A 21485-nucleotide genomic window follows, 5' to 3' on the forward strand; every position below is an offset into this window, starting at 1 on the left:
AATACAGTCAGTGCCTTTCCCACCAGTCCTGGGAAACAGTCATGCTATACAGCACCATGTCATGGGAGGCAAAATCTTTGGAGGCTGGGGAGAAGGGTGACTCAGAGGTTTTTCCTGCCACCACAAGGCAGTCTTTACCAGAAAGCAGAAAAATCTTTGAATCTATTCTAGCAGTCTTAATAATCCAGAGTCCTTCTCCTCACTGAATGGAAACCAGGCAACTGCCTAAATACTTTCTGCTTGGGAAGATTCCCTGTTATGCCACGTTAAGGTATTAAATCAATATCCTAAATAAAGCAGTGAATCCTTTGCTTTGCAAACATTGCTTTTCTCCTTAAGAGAGTCTCCAGCTGCAAAGTTTCAATGCATCTCAAGTTCTCCCTTTTTTTGCAGTCAGCACAGGTTGCTTTTGCTCATTTCTTTCCACACCTATGCTCAAATTCAATGCTATTTTTTTTTTATATCTACAGAAAGACAAACTATTTCTTCTGTTTACTCCTCCTTTTTAGGCTCTTTCACTCCTTGTGTTCAAGTTCAGCAACTCCAAATTTCCCCCAAACATCAAAGTATGCCCTAACAACACTGTCTGATGTACTTCAATCACAAGAGTGACCAATTTGTTCATCTTCCCTCAGTCACTTTCGAAGAAAGGGGGAGGGCAGTTGAGGCAAGATGGGGAGAAAAAACATCCCTCATTCCTTTTGCTTGCTATTCTGCTCTCCACAAACAAGCATCCAGTAGTAATTCTACACCCAGAAAATTTAAGGAGATGCTGAGTCAGATAGGCAATACATTAGCATGTTGGCTGACTGCTGGTTCATGATTAAATACAGTTGCCATGCTATGCAGTGCCTTTAAAGTGTTTTTGTTTCCCTAAATAAGGTTGGATTAGAAGAAGGCACTACACATAGAACAGATGTTGCAGACTCTGGAGTACTGAAGCAAGTGACATACATAAGCTAGGGACACATATCAAACCCTCAGAGCCTGTAAGACAGTTAAATGCAAGCAGGTAGTCAGGTGCTTGTGTGTGCAGCTCAGCGTTTTCACTGGTTTACAGACTGGTTTAAGCCAAATATTATTAAAAACCCTACAGGTGCTAAGTTAGGCATTTAATAAAAATGTTTATCTGTAAACAAGAGTTATCCTTACAACGGATCATTTTCCAGAAATTGGAATTTCAAGACAGTGCAACAATGCTTCAGTGTTTTCTTTGGCAGTAGACAGCAAGTTGAAATGTAAAATTCACATCACTTCAGAAGAGCACGGTACAAGGTTAGAGAATGCTTCATCTCCCTCTCTTGTTCCATGCAGAATATCAGGTCCCTGAGACAGACACGGGTTATTCTTGGATGGAGCAGCTGTTTCGTAAGGCTAAAACCTGATAATCCAGGAGCAATTCTGTTGCCATTCAAACCCTGAACAGGAAAGAGAGAGAGAAAAAGACCATTAGAATTACATGTAAATATAAGTTTTTAAACAAACTGGTTGGATTATACTGCCTACTTGCATAAAACTAAGCCTGCTGATGTTCAGCTTTACATGTTGAAAACCAGCAATCCAGAAGTCCTTGCACATTAGATACTTTAGAAGACAAAGCAAGCGCTTGCCAGCGAATGGTTTATTTCGGCCAAAGCAATGAAAAAAAACTTAGTAAAAACATTCTATCTCTTTAAAAAACTATATTATATGATAAATAACTGCTGTTTTACTGAAGTCATACTCATAAATACTTGCACTGAGAAAGGACAAAATAACTACGAAAAAGTTCTACCATGGTTCCTATGCAGAGCTTCAGGTTGTGCAAGGCTCTTACTCCCACTTGCAAACCCCCAAGCTCCAGATGTTCACACCTCCTCTTGAAGAAAACCGTAACTGCAAGTGGGCTTTAGCCTTGAAACACAGCTGGGAGAAACTCTTACCCCAGTCATCACCTGTGAATTGTCCTTTAAGGAAGCAACAAATACACACAGTGGAAGTATCGGCCTGGTGAGAACGCTGTCTGAGGCTATCCATCTCAGTCGTCTGCCTTGCTTGGTTATGAAAGCACAATTGGTAGGACATGATGATGTTTAGTAGTTATACATTCAGGCTACTGGAATGAGCAACCCCCACGTATTCCAAAATGCCCCAAGATTTATTATTAGGGGTGGGGAGGAGGAAGATTACCATGAGCTGCACAATAGACTGGCTACTTATCTTGGAGCCAATCTATGATACACAGCCAGTCTCTTATCACTACTGGAGGGTTCTTGGTAATGAATGCAATTTGTACAAATACAAGTGCTCAGTCTCTGTAACTTCAGCAAGGCAATGCCTGCCAGCATCAACACCACTTGGAGACGGTGTTGCTTGGATGCTGTGTTAACTATATAAATTCTTACCCTAATACTCTCTGCAAGACTTCAGCAAAATTACTTTGCCCACTTTGCTTAGAGAAATCTGGTTAAAAATCCCATATGTTAGAAACAAATACCAGTGCTGGACTATCTATAGCACTGAATGCTACTGTTGTTAGGGAGGAAACATTGAAATTTATTAAAAAAAAAATAAAAGAGATTCACCAAAGAGCATGCACTAACCACAGAAAACCCAGGGCAGATTGCATAGATGGAAGATGTATTTCTTACTAGCAGCATGCAGGGTATTCAGCACCATTTCATTTGCTTTACAGTCGATACTATTAAACACTATGAAATGCCATCATTTGAAACTTTCAGTTTGTTAAATGGCTTGGAACAAATTCGTGCGTGGGGAAGACTGCTGGCCACATTGCACAGAGAGGGCACTGCTGTCCTGGTAAGACACAAAAGGGTCACAGTTCAAGTTTGTCATATGACAGCCCTGAAGGATCCAGGGAAAAGAGAGCTCTGCAATGCAGCTGCCAGCACGGGTTGAAAAGGAGGTCAGTCCAACAGGATGCAGCAGAAGACCTGAGGCAATGTTATAAGTGAAACAAACCCCAAGGGTTTTCAGTAGCCCAAGAGCAATGTCCTTTATAATTCAAAGAACTTTACGGAGGTGGAAGTATTTTCTCTCTAAATAATCATTAGACTGTAAGTCTTACCTTTAAAAAGACACCAAACAAAGCCACCTCAATCCTGCTCACTCCCTTACAAAAAGGTGGCAGGCAGCACAAACCCCCCAGCCAGCTTTGGAAGCCGTTGGAGCTCCAAGATGCTACACAACAGGGCAGAAGTGCCAAGCTGCCTGCATTTGAGACAGAGTTATGGATGTTTATTCCTAAATCCTTACCCATCATGCCCAGTGCAGAGATGCAAAGCAATGTTATGCAGTAATACCACATCCAAAGCCAAGCTTCTCCTGGACTCTTGCTTGCTAAGACAGCCAGTTCACACTTTTAAGTTTCATGTAGCATCACATCAGCTTATCAAAGCTACTGAGCACAGCATTTCAGGGGCTCTTCCACTACTTACTAAACGTATCTATATCAACAGCTGCTACCACATCCAAGTTAAAAGAAAAGGTCCTTCTCCTGAAGTGCAGGATGGTTTCAAATTGAAGAAGCCAACAGACAGCCTGGGTCATTCCAGTCCAGACTGGGACTGGAAACAGGCTTTCTCTGGTTGGCAAACTCACCCAGCACCATATGCCTGGTTGCACAGAGCCTCCTGCATGTGTCTGTAAACAAAATCTAGATGGGGCACTAACGCCTTTTAGCTTCTGTCCTCCACAGCTGCATCGAAAACACTGGTCTTTCATGGTTTTGTTTTGGACTTTGAAACAAGCAGTGGAGGGTGATGTACTGCCTGTCTTTTAGAGAACCAAAAGTGAAAACATGTGAAGTTAAGATGCCATCTGCACATCAAAATGAACCTCTGTTAATGTCCAAGTCCTTGTTCAAGAAGTGCCCAACTCTGAGCTCTCCAGCTGACACAAGGGATACTTTAGGGGAGGGTCCTCTGCTGCTCAGTTCTCAGAGCTTCCTCTGGAGCAAGTTCCTGCTGGGCAGCAGGTTGACCTCGTATGGCCCTAGGCAACAGTCAGCAGCCCTCTCCTTTACATCTCATATACCTTCGTAGAAGCTCCCCCATGCTTCTTTTGGGACCTTAATATCCTGGTTAGAACAACACCAGCCCACTCCTTGTTCCTGGACATCTCTATTACGTTCCTCCCAGTTGGGCAACAACCGCTTGCATCTTGATATTTTGGGGGATTCTTCACTGCAAAGACAGCTTTATGAGCCTCTTCTGAGGGAAAGTGGAAAGCGCGGCTTTTCAACCGGGCCACAGACAAGTGCAAAGATAAGTGAATGTAAAATGCATCTCCGTAGAACCCATTCTAGCAAAGAGTACTGCAACCAGCCTGCAGCCCCCCTGTGCAACATCTAATTATTAGTGCCTTAACTAGCAACTTCATTTTTTCTCTTTTCATTTTCTCTCTCTTTTTTTTTTTTTTTCTTATATTGGGAACACTCCTCGACAGGGGAGGCTGGAAGACATCAGCCATATCCTGAAGTTCCTGCCTTTCACTGAACTCCCAGCACCCTGCTTTCCTTCTGAAAGACAAACAACACAGTGTCATGCAGCCCAGGGTGGGTAATTACCACCATAAATACTACCAGTCAACCTGGGTATCAATAACGTGGGTATCAGCAGCTGACAGACCCTGTTTGTAAGCCAGGTAAGGTAGTGGCAACGTGGCTCTGTGCCACTAGACACCATCTGTCACAGTACCGGTGACAGAGATCAGTTAGTCTTACTGATCTTGGCAGCAGAAGACACTGTGGAGCCCCTGCTGTAGTCCCAGCCCTGCTGTGCAGCTAGCTTTGTTGAGAGGTTGTTCCCGAAGCCTGTTTTAAGATCTCTAGAGCTCTCTCCAGTGGCTGGACTGAGAATTAAATACCAACTCTCTCTGAAAAGGCAAGAGTGAAGTTGATACAGAGCCACAGCTCACAACAAGGCTCTTCCTCTACCTGAGCTACCATCAGCACATCACTAGTCTCCACGGTATCTGGAGCATGTGATCTACAAGTCTGGATCACAGGTACTGACAATGATACCAAAGTTGCTCAGAGCTAGTCTGCAGGCCCCGATGCAAAGCTCAGAGGGGCCAGCAGACACCTTCCTTCCCACCAAGTGCAGGTCAGGCTCAGCGAGCTGTTCCTGGCAGAGTACACTCTTCTCCCTTTCAAATTCAATGGCTTCACACCAATCACATCCAAAATTTTAAACTCTTAAGAGGGGGGCACTTTAAGAGAACAAAACATTCAGTCAAATGTTAAAAGTCAACCCAAGAGTTCTCATTTCAATTTTTGGTGTGGCATAAACACATCCCAGTCCCAGAGCCAAGATCCCAAGAGAACAAACCATCACTGCAGCTCTGCTGCGCATTACAAAAATACCACCAGAAGAAGGAAGCAAAGTTACAAGACAGTTTTCAATGACATCTCCAAACACTGAAAAATTACAGCTGTGTGCAGAGAGACGTTGCTGAAAGGTGGTAAGAGCACCTAGGAAACCGGAGCACAAGCATCCAGGTTCAGCCCCCAGCTCTGTCACCTGCGGTCACACTGAGGTCTGTGATATCTCGTGTGCCCTGTACATTAGTTTCCCAGCTGTAAAACACACAACACATTCCTGTCTCACGGGAGGGAAAAAGGTTAAAAAGCCATTAACGCATTGTGGAATGCTCAAACACTTTCCTGAGTCTTCCCCAGCAGCATGGGGAAGGGAAGAGACCCTGTCAGAACTGCGACAGTTTTGCTTGTACAACTAAGAGTATCATTTAGGCCAGAGAAAACAAAGTGAGAGAAGTTGGTATGACTTTGGTGACAAGCCAGCCTACTGATGCTGCCTATTCTAACAAGCCTCGGTCTGATAGCAGTACTCCCACATTCACAACATTCACAATTCTAAAATACATTACTCAACATTTATATAAATATTACTTTTTTTTAATTAAAGTTGGTGGCATTGCATGGTGAGTTTTTGGTGTTTGGTGTTTTTGTTTGTTTTTGTTCTTTTTTTTTTTTTTTTAAACTTTACAAACAATTAGGGTAGATCAAGTCAATGCCTGAAAGGCTTAGATCTCTATTTCCAGGCTGCTTCTCAGGCAGCTCAAGACAAACATGTATATTTATGATGTTATCTGCAACCTACAAAGAAGCCTCACAGAGCTGTCAGATCTATATAATAGAGAACGCTATTCAGCTATGCATTTTTCTTCAGATTTCATTGCAACATTCCTACAAGTCCTTTCAAATGTAGGCAACAACATGTTTTACATATTGAAACAAATTACTGCATATGTAACGTCAGTTTATTCACTATTATGCCCAAGATTCATGTACGCATGTCACTTCGTATGGCTACATCAGATGCTTAATCTGTACCTGGAGGTAATAAATACTATACAAATATGTCATGTTAGTTAATAGACAATTATTAAGCTGAAATTTTCTGGCTCTTTGCCACATCATTTTAAGCAATGCATTGTCAACTAAATTATAAATCTCTTGACCCTTCACATGTCATCAACATTTGTGCATTACCAATATGTTCAGCCTAAAGCTACAATGCAATTAGTCATTTAAATTGCAGATATCTTCCACACATAAGAAGAATTAAGTTCATCTCTAGCACAGAGAAGGTACGATATGGGCCAATGAACTGTATTTCTGAAGTGTGTGAATGGCAGTCGAGAATATTTTTGCCTATTTACATGGGAAAAAATTCACATCAAGTGTATGACCCAGACTGACAGCAGCCAGGAAATTCAGCACTGAAATTGAAACTCACTAGCTGACAGGGCTGTGCTTAGGTCTTGCAGCAGATAAGTAAGATGCTGAAGCCATATTTTATAATTGCAGTAACACTTTTAGCTCCCCTCTTCCCCAAAGTTATGACCACGCTGTAGACTCTTCAATTGTCCAATAGCTTGAATAAGAATCAGAAACTGAAATCAGGAGTCTGCATATGTTAAGCACAGACAAAGCAGAAAAAAGAAAACCCTTCCTGTATCTCTTTAGACCTATGGGCTGGGGGAAGGGGCGGTAGAGACAGAGATGCAGAGAAAGAGATGGAAACCCCTCAAGTGAAGAAATAGATTTTGTAGCCTGGCTCTGAACACCTACTTACATGTAAGTAGTCTAGGTCCAATTTAAAATGATTGCTTTTAAATTAATTTTCTGCAGCTTTTAAGAAAATACTTCAAGCAGACTATCACATACCAGTGCCAACCAGCAGCCAGCAGCCTCTCTGCACCCCATGGATGTACAGGGAGAAGCAAACCTACTGTAATTTGCTACAGAGCCAACTTCTGTGTTTAATTCACATTTAGACACAGTCATGTCCTGAACACCAATACTGATGTTGCTGAATTATGCTAGCGTGTCCTCTCCTCTGAGGCGCTTATGGCCAAAAAGGCAGCAGTAACTTCTACAGCTAGCACTTACAAGAGTGCAAAGCCACCTACCTCTTAACCACCACATGACCCTCCTGCAAATGCCAAAAAAATAAAAAAAAAGTGATTTGATTGTCACAGAGTGGAAAAAAACAAAGCACCTCTCTTCCCCAGTCATTTGGAAGAGTTGGGGTTTTCTTTTATTCTGCAGAAAAGGACTTCTTGCTTAAAGGCTTAGTTCTTCCTAGGTCAGCCTAAAGAGCATTTCCAAAGCTTAAACAAGCACCATATATAGAATATATTTAATCAACATGCATTCCGGCATCCTAAGCTGTAAGGTAAGAACGGTAAGTTTAAGTTCTGTTAACAACGATCAGATGCAGCAGAGACCTAGCCCTAAAAAAGAAGACACCACTCTTCTCCACCCACAATCAATACTAAAAATTGAACAATGACTAGTGTGGTAAACAAGACATTTCTCTCATTTCTTCTTGCCAAACTTCTTCTCAGAATGAAAATACAAACTTATTTGTGGACTGCTCTATTAGAAGATACGCATCACCCTGCAAGTATCACATTCTTTTACGAATGTTCACCAGATCTAGTGGTTTTACTACTAGAGTGTCCTTGCACTCAACCCATTATATATATCAGCTGCATAATTTACTTCTGTAGCAGCAACACAGCATCCATATAAAGTACTATAAACATATGTAACATAAAATTACACCTGCAGTAGTCTAAATCTCCACCGCAGAGCTAGACTACAGGTGGCAAGGCAAGACCTTTCATTACTAACAGAACAGCCAGTCTTGACAGTGGACAGAACAGCTACAGGTAGTATTTGGAAGGAGGAAGTCTCCTTTGCTATTGGATCAAGTAAAAAGAAAGAAAAGACACAAGATTTACCTGAGTCAGTCAATGTGACCAACCTGGAAGGAGGCAAGTGAAGGACACACCACCAACAGCACTTTGGGGCAAGACTGCATCACTTCTAAGTAGTTAATGTGTTATCACTGAGCCAGAAAAGGGATAAGAAACAAGCACTCTCCCGCAAAAAATTACACAGAAGTGCAGGCATCCAAGTAAGTTTTTCTGTATGAAGCAGAAGAATGGTCCAACCACAGTCTTCAGAAGATGACCATAAGAATAACAGTCATTCTCCTAACTTTGCTTTCAAGTATGGAAGTAGATTTTCTTCCCTCCCTACTGCATGATACCACATAAATATACTTCTGTTAGTTCATGAGTGAAGATGACCTTGGACCCAGGACACCTTTGGATAGAAGGAAAGAAAGTTTAAGGACTCAGAACTGCAGCCTGTTTCCTCACAGAAAAAAGCTTTAAATATCTGCAAGGCTTTTCAAACTTCTAAGGCTCCAGTTACAGTGAGAAAAAGACAAAGCTCTTTCCAAAATAGCTTTGTCATCAAAATAATCCTTGACTATTTCTCAACATTAGAAACATTATGGGGCATGTTACCAACCAATAAAAACTATGAAACAGAACACAGAATTGGGAAAATAAGTCTGTGGCTTCAAGTTTACTTTTTTCTGATTTGTTTTAGAAGTGTTCTCCCTTCTCAGGATGAGTTATTTTTCAATTCTTCCCACCCTTTAATTCATTACTGTTCACCACATGCCCCCAAACTGGGGGAGGAGAAGAGATGGGTAACAAATACACAAACCCAAAAATGCATATGAATGAAATCCAAAGGCCTCTCCCCCTCATTGTATGCAAAAGTGTCCAGAGAGACCAGAATGAGAGCAATGAAGATATTACCACCTCTGGAATACAAGTAGCACCAATTAACACATTTTCACAATAGAGGGATTTTTTTTACCAGGGCTTTCTCAAATTACTCTTCTGAACAATACCATTCAAATGTTAAGTTGTAGTGAAGAGAACATGCAAAACTACCCTGACAAGTGTTTCCAACCAGAAGGGGAAAACTATTCCCATTATGCTGAGACCTTTTTAATTATTTTTTTTTTAATTAGGCCTAGAGCATTAGCCTTATTTTTTCATTTCATGATCTTCATGGATTTGCCCCTACTGCTATTTCAAGTTTAGTGATACAGAAGCAATAATCATGGCAAGACATGGTTTACCCTTTTTACATTGCTTTTAGGTCCAAATTAGTTGACAGACACTCCTCTGGGCAAGAACCTCTTTCTTTATTTGCCACTTGCCACACTATAAAGTGATGTGGCTGCTGGCAAGTAGGCTTCCAGCTGTAAAGCACATGCTCATGTTGCCACATGTTCTAGTTCCCAGATTAAAATAATCCATAATAGGTTTCCTTAAAAGACCAACTAAAGAAAGTGAAATTTCAGAGAACAAGATACAATGAATGTGCAGGAAACAAGCATTCAACTATCCCAGGAAAGACTTTTCAGAAGAGGTGCAAAACCAGGTGCCAGAGTATGGAGGAAGCAGATACCTCTGGCAGAAGAACCATCCTGATTAAACACAGATACTCATTTGTGGAGAAATGAAAGCTGGTATGCTAACAAATATGCTGTCTGTTCTTAGCCCTTCCCATGTACTGTCATTGCAACAGAAGCAGATCCATACCAACTCAGTCTGCTGAGCTGCACTCTTCCCATACCCATTACATTTTGGTACAGAATAAAGAAACGCAAATATTTAACAAATTTGCTTACCAAGTTTCATTTTGTTAATACATACTGTAACTGATTCTTTCTTCCCTGTCTCCCCAAACACCTTAGGGCTTCAGTTTACATCAATAATGGCTTGAAACAATTCCTTTCCTTTAATTACTGCAGTAGGCAATGATAAAAAGAAGCTGAACAGAGTCAGCTTTGCTCTAACATGGACATAAGAAATACAAGCATTTTAAAAAGAACATTATCCAAGGGAAGTTGAAGTCCTAGTTAAAAAAAACAAATGCAGTTAGCATCAGTGATTTCGTTCAATAATGTCAAAGGGTCATTCATATTCAGGAATAACTTCTTCCATCACACCTGTCTACCAAGATATTAGGCTTTAAAAAAATGGTCACAGGAGTATTATGCACAGATTTACTCCTTGTCATTGCACAGTCAGGAAGTTCTGACATTTAAGATTACTTGAGAATAAAGCTGTCTGTATTTGCAACTTGAAATGAGAAAGTACATCCTGCCTGTTTAAATTATTCTCAGACAGGTTGCCCAAAAAGATGATTTTAAAGATGCCCAAATGTGTATCAGCCTAAGGCCATATTGTACTTGCTTTCAGTTTCAAAGACCTCCTTTCATCTCTGAAGAATGGAATGTTGTTTACTGCTCAGGATGTTTTGCCATGTTATCATGAATGTATTACAAATGTTCTGCTTCTTGAACTAGAGAGTGTTTGTCAAAATCATCCTTTATTCTACACAAGAACTCTTAAGCCTTTTATAAATCCTGCTCAGATATATTAGGACACTTAAACATCTAGTCTAAACATCTTTCTCAAGTTTGCTGTCCTGCATAATTTCACAAAAGAGAAAAAGGGTCTGCAGAGAATTGCTTTCTGGTAGCATGAAGCCTAAGCACTATGCACTGGAAGATTGCACACGAGAAACAAAAGTACTTTCACTGGCAAAAATACTCTCACCTACTGCCCTTACAACTCAGTCTAGTAAGGCAACCTATATGAGAAGCATCTTAAAATACAGCAGGTAAATTTGTGACAATGAAATGCTATCAAGGTTTAGGGTCAGTTTTAGGCATGTTACGTCCACATTCTTTTAAACTAGCAATGTAAATAGTGGACCAACACCTTTCAAGAGCAACAATGTTATCTGTCTCACTTTGGCACAATCTCACAAAGCTTTTAATAAAACAGACACACCGCAGATAATAAGAAATAACTGAAAAGTACCTAACAGGCAGGCTTGTTAAATATTCAGAAACTAATCCGGCAATAATTACAGAAAACCACTACGAAGAACAGGAATAGTTACTCGATAGAAGCTTGGGGGAAGAGCAGAAAAGGATGGGGAATACTGTTCTTGTGCTAGAGCAATTTTTTCAAGTTTTTCCAGTGGTATTATAAAAAAATAACTATACCTTCAGCTTCATGTGAAAGTGCATTAGAAAACTTCAAAGAAGTGAAGAATAGCTACTTAAAAGCTGGGAACGCTGCTTTCTGCAGCTTGTTCAGATACAGATTCCTTCACTTCACTTGCGGTAAACACAGAGCATTCAAGGACCTAATTGTGTCTCCACGTCAGAAAAAAGAAAAAAAAAATCAGAGAAACAAGTCTACCTCACCTCCTTAGAGAGGCCTCTTGTCACAGCCCAGGCTGAGGGAAAACCTACAGGATAGATGCCACCAGTCTCAGTTTCATTGCAAATAACTGAGCTTTATACAAGGTCCTTCCAGACTCCAGTATGCAAAAACACCAGAGTATTTTCAATCCTAGCATCTGTTTAAGCTTCCTAGGCCAAAAGAATGAAAAAGACTTAAGGTTTATCAGAAAGGACAACTTTACCACCACTTCCTCCACACAAGAGTTACTTTCCAGGCTTCTGTCCACTGTGCTCGGGTCAGCAGCCACATGGTCATTCACTTGAGCAATGCTGAAGCTTCATGAGAAAGAGGGGCAAAACTGGCAACAACACTTGAATGACAGCCTGCAACACATTTCTCCTGTCTCCAGCCAAGATGATGAGCCTTAACAGAAGCAGGCTGTCAGTCAGAACTTCTGCAGCCCTGTAAGCTTCCCAGGTCCCGGAAACAGTTATTCCCCAGCACAACATTAAGAGATTTGTTCAGACCAAGATACGTTAAAAGCACCTTGAAGGCACTTTTAAAATGCAGTATGAGCCAGAAAAGGGGATCTGGCTCATTGTGGGAACTGAATAATATAGCTACTTTTATTTATTTATTCCTTTTATGGGGGACCTAGCCAAGGCAAACTCACAGTACATCCGAAAAGATTCCCTATGCATTGTGCACGGAAAAATATCCACAGACAAATGTCAAAGCAAGAGCCATTTCAAACACCACCCAAAACAGCCGCCGTGAGTTCAACTGAGGAGCCACAACAACTAGCTGCTGTGGAAGACCACCATAGCTCTGTTACCCTCCACTGCAGATGGAAGTTTCTCTGAGTCATCATTTCATTCAGTCCTTTATACACAGTGCCCTTATCCACAGTTCTTCCTTTAACACACAGTTAAATACCCCCATCAAATTTACCAGAAACAATCCTTCCAAGCATCTAACACACAAACTAGTTTTCTTACAGTATATAATCAGTCACTGCATGTAAGAGAATTCTCACTTCTTCCTACAGGGAAGGATAAAAATAATTCAGTAGAAAGACACAACAACATGCAAGTCATCTCCATACCTCCAGCCCAGATCCAGTGTTTGACGAATCCAATGGTCTTTTCTTCCTTGGTCCAATGGCTGCCAAAGCTGTGAGGTTGGCTTCTCTTTGTTGCATTTGTGCTAACTCCAATTGTTGCATCTAATTTAAAAAGAAAACACCTACATTAGTTCTGATACACAGTATCCTAACGGTCTGGGTTCTCTTTATGGGAGCTTCAGACAGCTCTGCAGTCGCTACTGGAACAATGTATTTCACATCATCTTTTCCTGTATTTCTGCTTTTGACAGATTTCAATACTCAGTCACACTTAGAGCCTTGAAACACTAATGGCTCAAGAGATAGCACTGTCCAAGTAACACTTTTTACAGAGACCGCATTGTGGCATCAACGCAGCCTTAACAGGAGCCTTGCTGATGGCTCCTCAGTTCATAAGCTTCACCATTTCTGGCTAATGTAAAATATTGATCAGAACTGGTTTACAAGGCCAGATTAGTATTAAAAATTGAAGTTGCAGAGTTCTGTGAACTGGGCATATTCTTAATTCAAAATCTCAATTCATGACTGCACAAGCAACACTCAATTTCTGCACACTGTATTGCCTGAACGCAGCACTCAATACTGCCATTCTGAAACATCGTATTATCCAGCTGAACAGGATGCTATCTGGTTTGACTCTTCAGGCATACCTGAAGCAAGTTAAAGATACACTGCCTACATCTATTTTCACTCAGCTCCAAAAACTGTTCAACACAAAGAAATCCTTAAAAACAACTTCCACCTGGGTTAGCTAAATTTGGGATAGAAGAGAAACTCATAGTCAAGAGGATTAAAAAAAAAGTTTTGTCTCTGCATTTCAAGGTATATACTACTTCATTCTGTTCGATAGCTACAGATGCCAGCTGCTGAGGAGTTCAACCCAGTCAAGTCTGCTAACAGACTGACTAGCTCGGATCAGCCACCTTGCTGATGCAACCACACTGCCTTCAGATCCGCCAGCTGTCCAACTAGGAGCATGGTTGGAGGGAACTGCTCGCTCTCTCTCTCTGTGTAGACTAGGCAGCTTTTTCTATTTACTCAGGTTGAGTTTGTCCTTAAACACAAACCTCTGGGTTTGATGTTAACCCTTAAGTGATCTGACATGCAACCAGAACAGTTCCTTAGCCCGTGCTCTCCCCATCCCAGGACTTAAAAAATTGTTCAGGTGGGAACTCTCTGCATGCATGTGTGCCTATCTTTAAAGAAAGTACAGCTACATCATGTTGGCAAAGCATCCAGTTCTCTTCCCTTACTCTTCCCACAATCATAAAAGCAATTAATTAGCTGGAATCCCTCTCTAGTCAGTACAGACATTTTGCTTACTAAGCTTGCAACACACTATGATTTTTGCTTGCTTTTCAGCTCTCAGAGATCCCACTTGGAAAAGAGAAATTCAGCTGGCAAGAACTGAGCTTGTAGCACCTATGTGGCATTACTCCCCCACTTGCTACTACTTAAATACAGACGAATCCACAATAAAGAAATACTGTGGGGGCTTTGGGGAGTGAGGGGAGGGGGGGATGTTCTGGGGAGGAGGGCTGTTTGGTTGGGTGGTTTTTGGGTGGGTTTTTTTTGCAATTCTTATTTTACTCCAGATAGGTAGACTTGTTCTTATTTTAGTGATGGTGGCAGCTTTGCACCAAGTACTGCAGCAGCTAGGCTTTTTAAAGAAAAATGGTATTTCAGTGAAAGATTCCTAAAAGGATATTCTCCCCTGGAAGACTCAAACTATACACATGATCAAGATTTTTCAGCTGGAATCAGGGAAGACTTTGAAATACATATGTTGAGAGTAGTTGTTTTGTGTGGTTTGGTGTTTGCTTTTTTTTTTTTTTTATTTTTTTTTTTTTTTTTTTTAGATGAGACAAATGCTTCAGTTATGAAAACAACACTATTTGCAAGTCAGCTTCGATCACACTATGTAGGCTTTTGCTTACAGAAATGGTGTAGTACTTCTTCAAGGCTACACAGCATCATTCACTTAGCACACACACTATTCTTGCTTTTGTGTGCAGTACAAACACTTATAACCTTATTTATCAGAATTCGTTCAGTTCTGAAAGGGAGTTGGTTTGTTTTTTCCAAAATACACAGTATTGTTTTCAAGAATATTTTAAAGACTAGAAGGTTTTTTGTCCCTTAAACTTGAAAACTACTAGTGTTCTGCAATTGTCTGAGGTTACCTCCAGCTGGCCTAACCTGCATGAAAAGTTTAAGATAAAATTCCCTTTAATCTCAGTGTTAAATATGTGTATTTATATTCAGGAACATATTGCAATTAATCAGGGATGGGGAAAAATAAGACTAAATCTGAAAAAGTAACTTAAAACTTCACAAACTCTCTGAAACACTGAGGCTTAGAAACTATTTTTATGTAACGTCTTCATCACTCCTTGGATTAATCGAGAGCGATACAATGCTGAGATTCCTTTGCAGAGGCACATGTTGACTTAGAGCCCCAGTTGCCCAGGCATCCAGCACCTGGAGCCACCCCCACTTACAGGCAGCTATGGAGCATCCCTGTAGATGTACACTTTCCTGCTAGCAGTGTAGTTCAGTCATCATAGTGGTTGCATGTACACCACAGTCTTCTTACCATGAGAAGAGGCATTACAACATGCCACACAGGCAGGATCCCTCTGGGGGCAGATTAAATTACAAAAGACTCCAGTGGCAAAGAAAACTAGAAGGGGAAAGATGATTTGTTTTACTTTTAAGAATCATTACACTTAAAATGAAAAGGACTTTTAAAACCATTAAACGTAAAACAACAACAACAACAAAAAACAAAACAAAAGCCTTTATTAGCCTAACCTTGTGCTTCTATCTCTGGGCGTCATAGAATCATAGAATGGTTTGGGTTGGAAAGATCCTTCAAGATCATCTAGTTCCAACCCCCCTGCCACGGGCAGGGACACCCTCCACTAGCCCAGGTTGCTCAGAGCCTCATCCAGCCTGGCCTTGAACACAGCTTCCCTGGGCAACCTGTTCCTGTGTCTCACCACCCTCACAGTAAATAATTTCTTTGTAATATCTAATCTAAATTTACCCTCTTTCAGCTTAAAACTGTTACCCCTTGTCCTGTCACTCCCCTCCCTGATAGAGTGCCTCCCCGTCTCTCCTGCAGCCCCCTTGAAGTACTGGAAGGCCGCTATACGGTCCACCCAGAGCCTTCTCTTCTCCAGGCTGAACAACCCCAACTCTCTCAGCCTGTCCTCATGGGAGAGGTGCTCCAGCCCTCTGACCATCTTCGTGGCCCTCCTCTGGACTCGCTCGAACAGGTCCATGTCCTTCTTATGTTGGAGGCCCCAGAGCTGGACGCGGTACTCCAGGTGGGGTCTCACGAGAGCAGAGTAGAGGGGGGAGAATCACCTCCCTCGACCTGCTGGTCACACTTCTTTTGATACAGCCCAGGACGCAGTTGACTTTCTGGGCTGCAAGTGCACACACTGCCTGCTCATGTTTTGATTCTCATCAAGCAACACCCCAAAGTCCTTCCTTCTCCTCAGGGTTGCTCACAACCCATTCTCCTCGCAGCCTGTATTTGTGCTTGGCTTTGCCCCAACCCATGTGCAGGGCCTTGCAGTCATTAGAAAACATATTCCCCCTCTCCCTCAACCCTCCAAAACACAGACAAACTGCAGTTAGACACGTCAAAAATGAGGGCTGATGAACATTTGGTCACTGTCTTGAAGGAGCATTGAAATATAATTCCCTCTCCTTTTTACAGCTGATGTTGACGAGCAGCTACGGTAAAGACCGAGGACAAGAGGCAGAGCTATGAACTAAATACTGAGAAGGCTTTGGGTTGGCATCAGCACAGGGTGGAGGGGACTGGGTTGGTTGAGTGCCTCTTGGTGGAGAACCAGGATGCTGCTCTGGCCGAGGACTGGGTAGCGCCTGAGCACCATCACTCACAGACCCCATGCAATTCAAGCTGACAAAGCATGCCATCGACACAGATGCCCTGCAGAAGTGAGCACAGCTGTTGGATGGCAGTGCTGGCAGAAAACCCACTGAGATACAAAGGACAGGATGACACTTGGTGGAGAGAACAAAAAAGGTGTGCTTCTAGAAACAAAATTGATGTATCTTTGACCACAAAAATGCTGGAAATGCATGTCATTACCATCATCTACTCTCCCCAACACATTTTCCACCTCAAAAACCAGTGAAAAGATTTTTCAAATCAAGCAGAACCTCACCAGAGTTTCAGAGCAAAAGAAAAAAAGAAATAGTCTTATTGCATTCTAGACATCTCGGGGATTTTTCTGAGAACATAATTAAGACAAATGAATTTAAACACTCAATCTCCATAATGGACTCAACAGATCCCCATTAAGCGATATGGGCAGGCATCCAAATAACCCTGCTGAAGCCAGCAAAATCATCTTTTCATCAAGTTTTGTTCCATTAAAAAGCACGAGATTAAATGTCCAAACATTGTGTGAGCACTTAAAAGCACAGGATAAGGAGAAGACAGGCAGATAACATCAAGGGATACCCGAGGATACTGGCTGGCTAACTGCTGCTGGATTTTCCTAAACAAGCTTAGGAAAGAGCAAGAGACAACTATGTTGAGTCAAATCTTTCTTTAACAGACAGTTTTGTAGCACACAAGTTAGGGCAGAAAGATTACTGCAGCAAGTGAAAGGCAGCAAAAGTAGTATATATGTTTTATTAAAATATAACACAGAGAAGCCACATCTAGTATTATTTCCCTTCTGGGGGCCAGTTTTATTAATATTGGTGTCTCTGACTAAAATGGGATAAAATTAGAAACTGTCATACCCAGGATTGTATCTTGAAAACAGATTATTTTTTCCCTTGAAGACAGAAGTGTGTAATGGCCATTCAAAACAAGCAGGGGGAACCTGCACCATACATCGGACCCACAAACTAAAGGTTTCCCCTTAACCTGACCTACTTTATCTTCTGAAAAATGCTGCTATGCCATCATGACACAGGAGTCCAACCCATGTTCTGTTCCAAAGTCATTCCTCAAGAAGGGCATTGAGAGCGGACAGTCTCCAGGCAAGAGGCAAATGAATGTTCATGCTCCTTCTCCCCCCTTTCCAGTTTTTACATATGCTAAGAATCGCAGTACAAAGAGTTCTAAAAACCTGTGTATAAAGATCAAATTGCTATGAAAACGTTTCAGAACTTGTAAAATAGTCTTTGTTGCTGCTGGCCTTTTTAATAATAAAAATAGGGTTTAAAGTCTGGTCTTGCAGCAAGCAGGAAACTCTAGGGTGACACAATAACCATTTTAGTTAATCTGACCTGCAGCACAAATCAAGAAGTAAGGTACGTTTTAAAGTCCTCCCTTATAGTGAAATGGCATTTGCAGCACGGCTGTAATCACACAAAATGAAAGGTTTTAAAATTGACCTCTCTGTTCTTCACTCAGTCCTCTACTGGGAAAAATATTTCTTTTCCTGCTCACAGAAATTCTATCTCATGTCTCATTTCAGAGATGTTTCAGAAAATATGCAAAACGTATTTTTACTACTACGATGACATTTCTGTGGCATATTAATATTAAAAATTAAATTTCAGGTTGTATAAGATGACAAGAAGTACTTCAGCTATGAGATGCCGAGACTTTTTTTAAAGCAATACTGCAAGTTGTTCTTAAACTCTTTCAGTTATGAAGTACATATGCCATATGTGGTTGTTCAGATTATCAGAGCTCCAATAATTCAAGTTACGCAAATCTCACAAGATTTTCCCTAAACAGGAAGAATCCCTTAAACACAACCCAAGAAAATAAAAAGTACATGCTACTACAAACAAACTCAACTAATTCACATCAGCTAATCCATGATGTGTACAGCAGCAGGTGGCTGTGTTATCCAAGGCAGGGAAAAGGAGAGATACCTAGCCAAATACATGTTCACCTTGAAAAGGAGTAAACAAAAGCCCTCGTGTCTGGTCACAAAGTACCCAGAGCAGAACAGGATTCATGTATTTGGTACAAACTTTCATAGAAAATAAAGCACATGAAACCTTTACTGTCTAGATCCTCAGGAACGGTTTTACCAGGGAAGTCTTCTCTAAAGGTAGAGACAAGAAATGAAGCATCTGTATTAGCCAAGCTTCCCAGAGCAGTAATAGGGCTGAGGCTCAAGAAAAGCCGCACAGGTGGCACTTGCCCAGCATGATGCTGGTAGACGACATGTGTCTCAAGAAATTCTTACCACTGTCTGCTTCTGCAGGAGCTTCAATATGCAAACTACTAGGAAATAAATGAAGAGAGATTTCTTTTCTCTACTTCTCAGATTTAAGCGCTAGGAACTTAATTTTAGGGAAAAAGAAACCCCACCAAAGTGGTCTTGGCAATGCAATAAATACAGTCGTATGGATGTAAATGAGCTTAGAAGAAATGCTCGTAAGACAGATGGGGAAGCTAAACACCACAATTCTGGACTTGGTTATATTAATATAAGGGAAAGACTAAAAAGCATATGTACAGGATACTGGGTTTAATATCAAGCAAAAAATGTGGATGTCTCCACATATGACATTGTAGACTGACAGAGTATGGGACAGATTAAATAAATATTTAAAGTAACAGAAGAACTGGCAGGAAAGGAAACCAGGGAAGGCTGAAGACAAGTTAAAGTATGCCTAAGGGTTATGTGTGCTATCCAGCTATAAGAACATCAGGAGTAATAAAAGCGCTAAAGTAGATGAACAAGAATTTCTGCAAGACTTCTGGGGGAAAAAAACCAAGGAATATAGGCATACAAAAGAGGCAGAAGCCCCCAACTCTTTCAGCTTCCACAATAAAGAAATTAAATGATAAATTAATGAATATTAAAATTCAAAGTAAGTCAAAGCAACTGTGGCCAAATATCAACAGTTACTTTTTTCTAGCTTGCATCAGTGAAAAAGGAACCTGAACACCTACATGGGTCCTTACTATTGCCCTTTATTCTACATTTTTAAAGAACTAAATATTGAGGTACTTTTTAAGTGGGGTCACTTATCCCACTGAAGTGACTTTGCTCCTTTCTGTCCATTCTTTTCTCTGACCATCTTTTTCACTCAAAGTTTCACTGGCTTTTGTTGTGTCCTCCATTTAGTGCTTTGAAAGTTTTCTACTCTTCCCAGTTGCTTCTCCCTTCATTGTCTTCGGAAGAAAGCACTGCAATTTTTTCATGTTCCCTTTAAGCATTTTAAAGAACTTGTGACAAAAATGAAAAATAAACCTTAAAAATCTGTTTTCAATCCCAAGCCTCTCGCACTGGTTGTCATAAACCTCAATGAGCATTACTGCCTCCAGCCTCTACCTTTCCTATACAAATTTTTTTGCCCTACAGGTTGAATGCGTTTGAATAGCAGACTTCTCATATGGGGGACATTCTCTGAGGAAAACTGACATTTGAAGGCTGCATATTTAAACATTTACCATCCTCTCCTCATGCCTATAATGCAATTTCTCTTCTTGCAATTGCTTCCTTACAAACTGTTTTAATTAGCCATACAATTAGTTTCCACTGACTCTTCCCTCTGTTGTAATTTAGATTTAACAGCAGAAAGGCAGAATAGCATACACTGGTTTGATATGCAGCCCTAACTGATAATAAGGCTGTATGTAATACTGTACATTTCTTTCAGTTTAACATTCCACATCCACGCTTCAGTGGCAGAAACAGGCCTTACCATGGCTGTGTCCCCCAGGACCAGGTGCCTTGTCTGTCTAGAACTAAAGGGTGAAATAAGATGTTTTGGAGAAAACCACATTTTTTTTCCAGGATAGCCATGAAGTAATTTACCTTTAGGAAAAAAACAAATTCCTTCAACATTTTCTAATATATAAATAACTGGGTCCCGAAAGAATTTAAGAAAAAGTCCAGCATGCAGTGACTTCTTAACTCCTAATTTTGCCCATTTTTGTTAAGGATTTCCCAAGTGTGGAGTGTGTATTTCCTTTTATGAGTTTTTGTTGCTGTTGAACAATTATTGATGCATGTCTGAACATTCTAGAACACCTGGGGCATGCTTTCCCCTGTGCAGTCCCATCAGTTTGCCTTACTTGGAGGCCAAGGAGAAGTTCTTGGGTGTCTAGCATCCAGCACCAAGCTCTCTTTATGTGTGTTTTCAGACACAGCCTAGGCTACTTTTCTTGCAAGTCCAAGAAAAGCCTAGAGCATACCACAACAAAGCAATATATTCTGTAGTTTTTGTTTCAGACGCTATCGAGCAATCTTCTCACACGATGACTGTCAGCAGACCTCCATTATCAAAGTGGGACAGGTCCAGCCCTTGCAAGGCATTACTTTAAAACCACAGTTCTTCCAAACCCATGTTATTTTGAATGATTTTCAGCTGCTTTCGCAAAGCTAGAGAAAGTTTAAGACTTATCTTCCAGCTGCAGGTTTCTCCATCTCATGGTGCTGTCCACCCAACACTCGTTCTTGGCACAGAACTCTCTGGCTCCATATTATCATCTTTAAAAATTGTTCTTTTAGTCCTAAAATTTCCTCTATTACCAAGTTTCTAATCCAAGGCCATATTCTCAGTTAGTTACATGTCCATTATAGTACTCAGAGAAACTTAGAAAAGGCTGTTTGAAAACCCAAGAGCAGACTTTATGGCGTTTTGGGGTACTTTTGTTTCTCACTAGATAAAGATAGTTGCTATCACCTTCCAGTCCGCTGGTTTTAGGGCACCCTACATGGTATCTCAGCTGCTCTTGTCTTGCACTCCTTCAAAACATGAAGATGAACGCCACGTGAACAGGGATTTGGTT

At 41.0% G+C, this 21485-nt stretch overlaps 1 protein-coding gene across 1 annotated transcript in view; it reads right to left on the bottom strand.

Moving 5' to 3' along the window:
• Positions 1 to 1250: 1250 nt before the first annotated feature.
• Positions 1251 to 21485, bottom strand: part of TAF4B (TAF4b RNA polymerase II, TATA box binding protein (TBP)-associated factor, 105kDa) — a gene marked incomplete at its 5' end in the record, with an annotated part of 56895 nt that continues 36660 nt past the window's right edge. The window contains 2 exons of the mRNA XM_010084257.1: positions 1251 to 1418; positions 12710 to 12829. Of these exons, the coding sequence (XP_010082559.1) occupies positions 1251 to 1418; positions 12710 to 12829 (288 nt within the window). The remainder of the gene's footprint in view (positions 1419 to 12709; positions 12830 to 21485) is intronic.

This window comes from Pterocles gutturalis, unplaced genomic scaffold (genome assembly GCF_000699245.1).
Source record: "Pterocles gutturalis isolate BGI_N339 unplaced genomic scaffold, ASM69924v1 scaffold36780, whole genome shotgun sequence".
NCBI classification, from domain to species: Eukaryota; Metazoa; Chordata; class Aves; order Pterocliformes; family Pteroclidae; genus Pterocles; species Pterocles gutturalis.